Genomic DNA, 12775 nt, shown 5'->3' on the forward strand with positions numbered 1-12775 from the left:
ATGCCTATTTTTGTGGTGTGAGCACGACAAGGACGCCGGTTCGAGACCGCTCAGGAGCACTGGAATGCCTAAAACAGCTAAGAAAAATTCGGTCGTTCTGATATTCCAACAGCTCATGAACCTCCGTGTTTGTCGTAATGTTTGTAAACACAATAGCGTTTTTACAATATTCACCAATTCAAGTTTTATTTCAAGCAAACAAATTGGAAAACTATCAACATAATTCATTGAGTAATTTGTTTTCCAAAAACTACCACACAAACAAAACAATGCAACAAATTTAAAAGAAAACAAAACGAAGACAAAGGAAAATAACAACAACAGGTCTTGATTAACGCAAATGTCCTTCTACATGGATTTGCTTGGACAAATTGAAATATACAAATGTACAAAATACACTCCCCACTACATGCATCATATGGTTGTACGAAGTGTGAAAATACCGTGTTTTTACATAGACTCAACGTTATAAGAAGGTTAAGCGACGAAAACAAATAAAACTTTGTTTCCGCTGTTTTTTCATCCAGCTTATTGTCAAATTGGATGCACTCACTTTACAAATTCATTGGCTTTTTTCATTGATCCAACGCTCGCAGACGGTAGAACAATGTAAGAACTAATTCTACCAGCGGTCAGCTTTCAAATATGGAACAGTATCCCAACAAATCAGTCTGTAGATGTGGAATTAATGTAAAAAGCTACTCATTTAGGGGCTAGGATGTCATCTTAACGTTACGGTACGTTGAATCAATGTAAAAATATAGGGGGTTACCAGCACTACGCTCACAAATCAGTCTGGTGTTTCATCACTTTTAAAGCATCTCAGCATTGTGAAACGACAATTTGTGGAAATAGCAGTTTAGATAGAAGGCACATTTGCACATGACCGTTGCGGGGTTTCAGGAATTGGTGACAACAGGCCAAAAATTTAGAGACATCCCGGAGCTCATGGTAACGTTTGTACAGCGCGATCAGTTGGAAATGTTTCGTTTTGTGATAAAAGCATTAGCGGTTGCTTCGCGGCATAAAATCCGGTTTTCAAACCTTGATGGCAATCTCCACTGGGTCGGTTGGTACGGCAAAGATAAAAGTAAGAAAAAATGCAACATCAAAATAATGGAAAAAAGTCGGCTGTCACCCAAAGTCCTGTGCAAGGCGACAATGACAATAAGTATGATTTAATTACTGGCAACTGGACAGCAATTTTCATAGAGTAAACAGCTTTCGACGGTAAAGCAACGAAAAGGTGCAGATTTTAAAGTTGCCAGCAGACTTGCCACAGCAGAGTTATACTGAGAATAAAGAAACAAAAATGTTGAATATTAGAAAAAAATTGTGAAAATTTAGAAACAAAGAAAATGTATTGCATGAAACCAAATAGAGACAACCAAACGATTACAAGTACAGTGTCAAGGACTGAAACAAATAATTATGAAACAATTTAAAACTTGGCCATTGAAGTGGAAACAAATACAAGAAAAACTTTTGCCTTCTGGAGATGACATAAAAGCATCAATCTCATATTTCAACGGCTTTCAAGTATATTTTGAAATTGAAATAACCAACACTGAGTAATATTTAAAGTTAACTGTAAAAGGGTTCTTCAAGGGCGAGTAAGCAGCAGTAGCATTGCTTGAAATGACAGTGCAGAAAAATTTACAAAATTCAACAATGAAAATCCCTTTCCGGGGCAGTTAGTCCACACAAATGAATAAAATTACTTCAAAGATCTGGATCAAGTTGGTCAAATTAAATCCGTTTTTAGGAAACAAAGATTCCGTCCCATCACAACTTATCAAGAACGATGCTTGTTTAAAAACCAAATTATTCTCTGAAGCAAACCTCCAAGGCAATTTATGACAATTTATAAAACATCAATGCGTTATATATACAGTATAATATATAAACCGGTGCCATTACTTTGCAGCATCCACCCTAGTGTTAAACAACAGCAACAAATTGACCAGACAGATAAAACAATAGATTCAGAATTAAACGTTTTTACCCATTGACAATAATTTTAGTTTGGAGCCAATGAAGCTTTTCCGTCGCACCACAAATATACGAAGCCAAGTAAAACCTTATGGGGTTACTGGATTGTATTTGTTTGTGGACTAATTTTCGAAAATATTTCACCAAAAGTGGCAGCTGTGAAAGTGTATAATTACAACATCCGGGTTACCGGCTCAGAGGAAGACTATCAGGTAGTTGAATTTGACAGTTCATTTTTTTTGTAAATTGAAAAAACGGGCGTAAATTAAACGAAATAACGTGAATAAAAAGCTGCTCTAAGCCGCCTAACAACATGATTGCGAGCTGAACCTGAACAGTTTTCCAACAAATTGGTAAGAATGGAAGTTGCTCATAAAGCACCGCTGGGTTGCTCTCAGAGGAAAAAATATTAAGAAAATATTAACTTTGACAATAGTCTCAGATAAAAATGAAAATCAGAATTGCATCGACAAACGCACGGTCGTTTACACAAACGTTTGCGTTTGTCAAACAGGCTTTTTTATGAGCAGAACGTGTCTTGATGAAAAATCGATTCCTTTATAAAAGAAAAATTTATCTTTTGTAAAGGGATTTGAAAAATGTACAAATCAAACCCAACTTGATTAATGACGTGGTGAGTTTGTCAGTTTTAGCTTTAGTGAGCTTGGCAACAAAAAGTAGCTGCTTCCAGAAATGATTTCTGACTAAGATTTTGCTTGAAACAGGCTCTTGTGAAATGGAATTCAATTAATAAGACGTGCTTTCGTTTAACTCATGAACTTTAAATAGCAAACTCGTCTATCTGTCGTCTCTACACGTTATGCAAATAAAAAAGCATCATTGGTGTTTGCAAAAATTGTGACGTATCAAGACTGACTGTGAAGCATAATATGAATATTTTTACATAGAAAAATTGTTTAAAGATCGGCTGTTTGTGTCTGCTTGATCCCCGGAGCCTCTTGTAAGATTCTGCATCTCATTCTGTTGAGGTAAGTTTCCTAGTCCTTGGGAACTCCTACAATTAAAAGCATACATGACGTCATACATCACTAGGAATTCATTGAAAGCACACACAATAAGCTACCTTCTAGGACTAGGTCATCTGGTCGCTATTGCACGCCGCATTAACTGGAAAATGTAACGACTTCTAGCTCAGTGTTTTAGATTGCTTAAGAAAGCCGGTAGCACTTTAAAATTGGTTGATTTAAAAAGGGTATCCCTATATAAAATTATAACAAACGCGTCATCAACTAAAGTCACTTTCAGTTACAAAAGTCTCATAGCAAACTGAAAATGAATAAATTTGTAAATGTATCTGGCAAGCCACAGTAAAGATTTCAACGCACACAAATATCTAGTTGTCATTCTTTTCTCACCAATTGTTCCACATTCCATCTCCGTTATTTTGTTGCTGGGGTTGTTGCATGGGGTTACTAGTGCCCCAGGCATCTCGCCCCGGTTGTTGTTGCTGTTGCTGCTGCCCCATTCCTGACCAACCCCACGGGCTCTGCATCTGTTGACCGGAATTGTTCGGTCCCCAAGTGTTGCCCGTGTTCATATTGTTAGGCGCCCATGTGTTGTTTTGTTGGTTGGGATTCCAAGTATTCCACGAATTCTGCTGCTGCTGCTGCTGTTGTTGTTGTTGCTGCTGCTGCTGAGATGGACTTGGATTCCTTGAAACAAAAAATTCAACCAGTCAATAAATCGTAAAATAAACGCAACTCGATGTCGAGACTTTGGTGTTGTCTCACCTGGAATAGCTGTCAAGCTTTTTCATTCACTGCGAACAATTTGCTGTCATAACATGCGTAAGCAAACCGCTGAACATCAAGCGTAAATGCAACAAAAACCTAACCCATGAACACAGAATATTTGACTGAAATGTTGGGCTTCAAACATTATACACCCAAGCAAAATGAAGATGCAAAAATCTCTGATGAGACACATGGATATTGTGAACTTCACCAAATAATATTTCGAACTTCGACAAAAATCAAGTATTTTTCCAGAACCACTTCAAACCATGTTACCTCCATGACGTCCATTGGTTGTACTGCTGCTGGTTCTGTCCCCACATATCGGTCCCTGCTGGCGACCACTGTGACATTGGGGCGCTGTCCATGGACGGTTGGGCCATCTGCTGCTGGGGGAGACAAGAAATGTCATAGGGTTGTTTGATAACCCCTCAGGCTTTATCAAACTAACAGTAAATATATGGCACGCAAGGTGTTGAGAATGAAATTCAATTATGTTGAACCACGAGTTGGCCCTGTTGTGTTGCGACTGTCTGCATTAAATATTTCGTAAACGGGAATACTAATGTAATTTTTTGGAGTAACACCAGTTATCGTGCTCTACTGCGCCTCCATCTGGTTGAAAAGTTCGGTTATGTGCTGACGCTAGGTGAAGTCATCCGCATGCACTTCAACTTAGTAGAACATCGGTTCAAATCCAGAATGAATCAGATATTTTTTAAAAGTGAAATCAATGAAAAGGCACACTGCTCAACTTACCCCGGTTCCACCATTTGAAAACCCGGTACCCATAGTTGCGTTGGGCATGCTGGCCCCCTCTTTACCCCAAGAGCACTTGATGGTGTAATTTTCAAGTGTGGCACCGTGTTTCGCTGTGATAGCTTGAGCAGCGTCATTATGATTATCAAACCTGGAACATGAATAAAAACTTCAACTCTGACCTCTGCAGCCTCTATGTTGACAAGCCGTAAAGAAAACCTGGCCAGAAGGAACTTTTGCAGCAAATTCCCAAAGACAAGCAAAACAAAGTAACCTTAGCGGTTTAACATAATGTGTGTAATACGTTATGTTAAACCGCTAAGGTTACTTTGTTTTGCCTGTTTATGGTTTAAAAAAGCAAACTCTCTACCAAACTTTCATAATTCCCAAAGAACCTCAGAAAGCAGAAAAAAAGAAGTCATCGCTCAAAACGATTTTGCACCAAGTATCACAAAAGAAATACCTAACTGTTGCTTCTTTTCTCTTTATGATGCTTACAAGAATGTCATTTTCATTATGACGACGATAAATAGAAATATCTATACGCTACATTTGCAGTTCAAAACAAAAACTTTCTATTTCGACGCAAAATTCTTTCACTTGACTTTATTTCGACGTGTTTTTGGGAAGAATTTCTTATCGACCAAAACAGTTTCTGACTGCCCTAGTCTCGGCATGTTCGGTTCAACAGCTAAATTGAACTTCCCTTCAAGTGAAACAAGTTACAATTGTAACTAGAGACGACTTTATGCTGCAATCCTAGTACATGAGATCGTGTGAATAGCTCCATCCTATGCAAGTATGCGAAATTAATTGGGGTAACTTTCTGAAAACGACTTTGGCATCAGCTACGCAGATTCGATTAAAATATGATTGAAGCCATAAGTAAGTCGCAATTTAAAATTTGGATCCTAAAATTGTGTTGTTCAGCAGTCGAAGTATTTTCAATGTCGTGGTTGCAAACGCATCATTTGATTTTGTCACACCAACCCGAACAAAGTCCAATTCAAAACTTAAGCCTCATTTTTCTTATGAACTCTTCTCTTTTGTGAGTTGAATATATAATTCTTAAACTCACATCTTAACAGACAATAAGAGATTTTCAAGTGAAGCTACATCCTTTACCTGATAAACGAGTAACCTTTGTCGGGGAAGACTCGAATCTCCACAATGTTCCCATACCCCATGAACGTCTCCCTCATCAGCTGCTCGGTGAGTCCACTCATGCACCCGCCGAGGTAGACAGTGCAGTTGTTGACACTGGATTGGTTGACCACCGTGTTGTAGTCAAGCTTTTGAACTGAAAGCAAACGACTCAGTCAATATTAAAGAACTTAAAGTTGCTATAACAATAGAAGCGCGTAGAAAGGAATATCGGCTTTAGATTTAATATTAAGTGGATGCATAGAGTCAACAAGGCCCTTCGAGACTTGCGGCTCAACCTCTGAACTGCACATGATCGTGACATGTGAAGCGCAATCAATCAAAACAAAGGAACTGACACGGCATCCAGCCCTCAAACCTACCATACTTTGTAAACAACATGATAGCGCAAATTTTTCTGGCTTTCTTAATATAAAATACATTCACTCAAAAAACCACCGCGCTGACATTGCCGGTGGTTTGTACAGTACTTACATCTCAAAGCAATGGTCACATCATCATCAACCAATTTTGATTATACACTACAGGCCATGAATTAGTCCTCAAGTTGGTGTGGTCTGTCTGTCTGTCGAGGGAAAAGTCTTCCTCTCCACACCTCACGGTTCTTTGGGTTGACAGAGTCCATGTTCAGAGCTAAAAGGTCACGCTCAACAAGCCCTTTCTACGAAATTTTTGGTCTACCTTGACCCGCTGTGCTGCAATGTTGACACATCTGACCTGACAGATCCAGCTGGTGCTGCGATCAACGTGCCCAAGCCATCTCATTCTGCCCAATTGGAGGATTTCACCAACGTCTCTTATTTCAAGCCTAGATATAAGACTTTCAAACTGGATGTTGTCTTCAGGCTTGACCAATGACCAGGCAGGTCCATCTTCCCATTGCTCTGTCATTACTTTGTAGGCGCTTGATAGATGATAGTGCTTGGTAGTGGTGCTCACGTTTCGGAGCCATAGAGCATGACACTTCTCACGCAGGTGGAGTAAACATGATATCTGATTGCAAAAGGAAGGTGCTTGCTTGTAAGTCACGCACAACACCATCATACTGGTACAATACATCTTCCAAACCTTCTTACCTGCATGACCACCTTTCCTAGCCGCCCAGTTGCATCTGACTTGCCGCCCATGGAGAGCTTCTTGGATTATTGTTTTCTTCTCCACTAAGTCCAGTGCGTCCTGCATAACATTGATTTGTCAAAAATCGTCCGGTACCAAAATAGCGAAAAGAAGTTTTTGGGACCGAAGTGTGCCAAAGGCCGTGTCCTTAAACGGATACATCATAAGAATTTTGTGATTTGGTTTAGGCAGATGGTTCAAATTCAGGATTTTGCATTAAGTAGGTGTTTAGATCATCTCGGAAACATGACGTACCAGGTTTGCATGAAATGGTAATTACACAGTTCACCGGTCTCAATTTAATCTATGTAGCGTCGTCAATTTAGATCTCATATCCAAAAAGATTTTATTTGATGAAGGTCAGAAACTCTTGCAATTTACTGGTAATTCAATCGTTCAGTTGCACATTCCGTCGATCCATTTATATCACACATAGGAGCAACGTGGCAGCGGAAGAGTATTTTCAGGTGGCAGTGAAGAGGAATAGTTAAAACATCTGGGGATGTAACATATATTGACACTGGTGTGCAATGCTGTGCATTGTGCATCACACAACGGCATACATCGAAGCATTGACAAGTCATCACACCAAAATGCTCATCCATAACGTCACAATACGGCATTTCTAGAGTTTCAGTTCTCAAATATAGATCTATGTTTTGAGTCTTAATTTTTAAAGCAATTACCAAAAAAACGAAATATTTTAGAAATTTTCAACAGGGTTTCTTTAAGAGGTGAGAGTATGTGCATTTTACAATCACAAAGTCGTTCACTTAACTCACTCAAGCTGTACAGAAACTCAGTGAGCACTGAGCGTTTCTATGTAACTATACCGAAACTATGGCGGTTGGTCACAGGTACGTGTGCTTACTAGTACCAGACCATCGTGCGTGTGTCTTACGATATTCAGTGGGAGTGCTATTGCAATCCTTACCTGGTAGTTAATGAAAGACACAAATCCATATCCTTTAGATTTATTGGTCTGCAAGTCTCGCATTACACGCGCGTCCCTGCAAGAGATGATGTAGCAAAGTTATCAACGCCATAAAACTATCTGAAAGCTATGGAGTGCCGTATCAAGCTTCACCTGCATGCACCAAATTGTTGTATCGAACTCTTTAGTAAAATGTTATCATCGGATAACTCTATATGTTGTTACAACGTGGTACGAAGAAGAATAATTTACACACAAAGGTAATGTGAGAATAGGATATGTACAGCAAATCTATGAGCTTTTATTTTATCAACGTCAAAACAATATTAAATCATTGAAGTAAAAAAATCAGTCAGGTTGGGAAATTTGCATAATTTATTGATAAAATTTTTGCCACTGTAAAGTGTAAAGGGGCCTCCAGTATCTTATAGCTACGGAGTTACTTTCTATTTGAATGAATGAAGATACGGAAGAAGCTACTTTAACGGTGGCGAAAGCTTTGTAAATGATTTATACAAGCTTCTGAACCTGACTGATTTTTTTAACTTTTTGTCCTGATGCTACAAGGTGACAACAACAATGCATTTCACACAAAGGCTTCAACTTACGATACAATTCCAACTTTACTGAAGTAGGTTTTCAGATCATCAGATGTGGTCTCTGGAGCCAAGTCGCCGACAAAGATATGATGATGATCTGTTGGTGAAATGAGGTTTTTACATTGTTTTAACGACTGCAGACGTTGCTTGAAACAGTGTAAAAATGGCTGATTTGCTGTCTGGGAATTTAATCCAAAATTTAACTAAAAAATATATCGTACAGCAAAACACGCTGTGATATTTGCATTTATCCACAAGGTAAAAGTGATTGGTTGTAAAATGGTTAATTAAAAGAGCTCAAATAAATTAAACATATTCGGCTTCACGCAGTACAATAGATTCCTCAAATATTATCCCAAAAGATTCACATACTACTACTACTAGCTGACCATATGCAAGCACAGGTGAGTACCAGTAACATGATCAAGTCAGTTGGATATTTTACTTTATGGAACAGTAAAAGTTACACAAAAAACATAAGCTGGAGGAAAATAAAACAAGTAGTAATACAAACTTACTGCTAGTATCACGTTTAGCCGACGGTCTGGTTGCCCAGTTGACCCTAATTTCCTGTAATATTATGCATATAGTCAAAAGTGAGCAGTTGAAGCGATGTGTTCATACAACTGTACTGTGACACCACTTGCTTATAAAAAGACATTTAACGTTTTTAAACTACGACTCAAAAAGTACACCAACCTTCAAAACTGAAAAGCTTTCGCCATCTGATGGTTAATAGAAAATACGAAAACAAGTACTACTGGGCTATAGGCTATGTACACAGTATATACACTGTAAAAAGCTGACATTTCATGCATTAAATGCATATTTTTACAGGAATTAAATCCGTTTTGTGCACTCAATTTAGAACACGCTATGATCGTCTTCAGCAATTTCTTTTCCAAAAATATCAGTGCCACAGTTACAGAGATTTAAATATTGCAGAGGTGGCAGCAAAAAGCAACATATTACATTCACAGTTGAATTGAGTGGAACCTTTTTAAAAGAGATTAGAGCTCAGGTAAACATTTTTGCCATTTACAATTTTGACAAAACTCCGTCAACCTTAGACAGTGCAGCCATCGCCTATATTTGCATGTGAATCATTGTTTTTCAAGGAAAATGGATTATTTACAAATGCGACCACATGCACAAAAGATAAGTTTCATTTACAGCCATAAACAAATATAGCCTACATTTTGGCACCTGGATAGATCAAGTCTTCAATGAAACAATACGTAATCAATGATTTCAATGAAATATGGTTGCAATAGTGGAGCCCTCAGCAACAATAAATTGGCCATATGAACAATATTACAGATAAAACCCACTGACCTTTCCAAGAATTTTTCTTTGGTTCATGGCAGTGTGAGCAGCAACAGCATGACCATGATCCATAAATTCAACAAAACAATAGGGATCTCCACCCGCCGGCTGAAATATACATCAGTAACGTTATTATGTGCTTGGTTATTGCTGTTTGCACATTACCATGAAGACAACCTTTATGGAGCCAAATGGGCTCCACCTCCACTCTAGGTAAAGTGCATTCCATCCATGGACAGTGAACAGACTTAGGCTATACAATCTTGTTTCGATAATGAACATATGTCAGTTTTCACAATTCTAGTTGAAGCCCAAAGACACAGGTGGATTCAAACCGTTACTAGATCAAACAAAATCAATGCTGAAGTTTGAAGAACTTGACAGTATGCGCACAAGTTGGTAAGTTGCAAAACCAAAGTAGTTGTGCAAAATTATGAAAACTTCAACCAAGAGTACATGGAATTTGTACAAGTATCATGTGATCAAATGGGTCACCATGTCACTGCCATTTTCCAATTGCAGAATTAAATTGTAAGACGCCAATCGTCAAAGTTTGAGAAATATTGCGTATTATGGACGAATGTCATAAGTACACTGTACAGTACACATGTAACTTAAACGATCAGAAACAAAAACCATCTTCACTGACAACTTAGAGCCAATCTAAAATAAAAATTAAAAAAAAATTTTTTTATCTGTAGTTTGTTATTGTTTAATCTCAATAACATGCAGCAAGCTTCTGTTATAGCCTAATATATAATATAGACTTAAATATTGGCACAACAGCATTGCTACTTACATCAGGGATCATTTTACAACTCTTGCATGGTCCAATAACGCTGAACAGTTCCATAATAAGAGATTCAGAAACATTTGGATCTAAATTTCCAACATAGCTGCAAAACAAGTCAAGTTACCAACTTTGCTCAACAAAGGGGCTTAAGTAATGCAAAATGAAGAAGCTATTAAAACATAACCTCAAAACAGGCCATTTTCAAGATCAGTTTGTTTGGTACCAGTACTTTTATATTTTCTTTATTAAAACATATGAATTAACGTCCCTCACAAAACATAAACAGCCAAGTCTACAACATTTTGCATTTATTAGGTTTAAGACCCTCACTACAATAAACATTAATTTGTCATGTCAGCTAAATAAAAAACGCCCGACTCACAGTGTCTTTGGAAATGCTTCATCATCTTGATAAGCAGGCGCTGTTGTTGGATTTAGATTCATTTTTATATACAAGAAAATGAGAAAAAGATAGAAAGTTAAAAATAGAGTAGCCTAAAACATAATAAAATACAATTGAGAGATCAGTAAGTGCAAAATTGTTTAACTATTTATGCAATGCCACAAACACACCAAAAAATTCATTATTGGCGTCATTGGTGTTACTCTTGTCAGTATTAACGTAGCTTGATGCTTCCCGCAATAGTCCAATTAAGTATGTTTAACTTTTTCATGCATTTCCAGAAACTATAAGCTAAACTGTACCGTACGGTACCGGTAGTTGTTTTTTCACTTTATATTCTATCAACCAATCGTTTTATTTTTCGTCCTTAATGCATCCGGGACGAAAAAGATACTAACTACAAAAATCTATATAGACCTACCAGCACGTTAATGAACGGGAAAAGGTGGCATAACCTTGAAAGGTTTAAAAAGTACGGTAGTAGTAGCAGAAGTGCAACTGAAGGAAATCTAGCACCTCTCCCCTATATTGAAAATATAGTAGCATGGCTACTCTAACGAAAATGTAGCTGTGGTACCAAAAGAGTAGCACGCTTGTCACTATGTCCACTACGCTAACAGGTGCGTCTAATACCGTAGGCTACCGTAGCATTTCTTCAAGTCATTATACGGTATGTTTTATCTGCTTTTTTTCCCTACTCCATGCATGCAACACAAGAACTAAGCCAAACTAAAACAAACTTTTTGATGAAACCTAAGCTAACTCACCACTTTCATTCTATATCTACAGTACGCCTATCTTGTTTAACCAGCAGATTTCAGAGGACAAGTTCTTTCCCTTGTATTTTAATGGCTTTGCTGCACATCAAGTACCGGTACGGTACATCTACTTTCAATTTTTTATTTGTGGAATTAAAATACATTTCCAGTCAGTAAGTACTCAATGCGTTAAGCTATCATAAGTAGATTTTTTATTGTCACTTGTCAGCATCACTACTCTACGCTTCCAGCTCCAGGGGCTTCCAGATACCACACTTTAAGAAATTTAATAAATTTAGAAAATGGCAACACTAAGTGACGCAATTGCGACACATGTGGTGGACTTGGGCGCGAAACGGAATTGTGGGTAATAAAATACTGTATCTTCTTCAGTGATTATTGCCTTGTTGGCTTGATACAGTATCAGCCTATCTTGTTGCACAGCAGCGGACGCTATCAAGAGTAATTTATCCACGATTACTCTGAGGTAAAGAGTCTTCAGCTAACAAGAAATTAGATGAATCCATTCTTGATGCCAATAGCAATCTTTGCTGCTGCAATAAGCATATTACGATTTTTTATGCCAAAATTCAATTTTATTTTTTGGTGCTGGCGTAAACATGTACAGAAAGACAAAGTAAAGATACGAATTTGACACCAACAAAAGTAAAAGATGGCAAAGCCCAAAGGTTTAAAATATACATCGATAAAACAGTAGGCCTACTAGCTAAACTACCACTATCTTAAAATTGTACAGCCACCAAACCTAGAATAGAAATAAAAAAATAAAATGTTTTTTTTTTATAATAGTCTTACAATTACAATTAACACTTGCAAGTGCAAGGGCGACTTGAACTTAATTACACGAAAAAAGCTACTGCTTTACAGTCCCGATTGTAGCTTTTTGGAATCCCGATTCTTGACAAAGAAAAACAAGGTCAAAACTGATAACGGAAAACACGATCGCCCTGCATTCTTGCAACTAAGCCTTGTGCCCGTTTTGGACCTCCTACTCTGATACTTTGAATCACCTAGGAACCAGTGGGACAAAGTTAGCATTTTGTTTAATAATAACTCAAACAATTTAGGCTACGTACAGTACATACCAAACAACAATTTTCATAAAGTTTTACTCTTTGTAAACATCTTCAAAACATTTCAACAAAAATTTCCCATG

General features: G+C 37.7%; 1 protein-coding gene across 2 annotated transcripts; it reads right to left on the reverse strand.

Moving 5' to 3' along the window:
• Nucleotides 1-169: 169 nt before the first annotated feature.
• On the reverse strand, nucleotides 170-10927 carry LOC145787601 (nucleolysin TIAR-like). Of its 2 annotated transcripts, none has more exons than XM_082599373.1 (12): nucleotides 10820-10927; nucleotides 10444-10540; nucleotides 9654-9752; nucleotides 8837-8888; nucleotides 8328-8415; nucleotides 7720-7795; nucleotides 6746-6845; nucleotides 5631-5805; nucleotides 4506-4656; nucleotides 4023-4135; nucleotides 3369-3665; nucleotides 170-3007 (listed from the first exon to the last, which is right to left on the reverse strand). In XM_082599373.1, the coding sequence occupies exons 1-12, from the start codon at nucleotides 10879-10881 to the stop codon at nucleotides 2893-2895; spliced, it is 1425 nt and encodes a 474-aa protein (XP_082455499.1). In that variant the 5' UTR covers nucleotides 10882-10927; the 3' UTR covers nucleotides 170-2892. The 2 variants fall into 2 exon arrangements, with proteins under 2 accessions (XP_082455499.1, XP_082455498.1); XM_082599372.1 differs by having other exon boundaries at nucleotides 6722-6845.
• Nucleotides 10928-12775: the final 1848 nt, after the last annotated feature.

The sequence above is a fragment of the Aplidium turbinatum genome, chromosome 18 (genome assembly GCF_918807975.1).
Source record: "Aplidium turbinatum chromosome 18, kaAplTurb1.1, whole genome shotgun sequence".
NCBI lineage: Eukaryota > Metazoa > Chordata > Ascidiacea > Aplousobranchia > Polyclinidae > Aplidium > Aplidium turbinatum.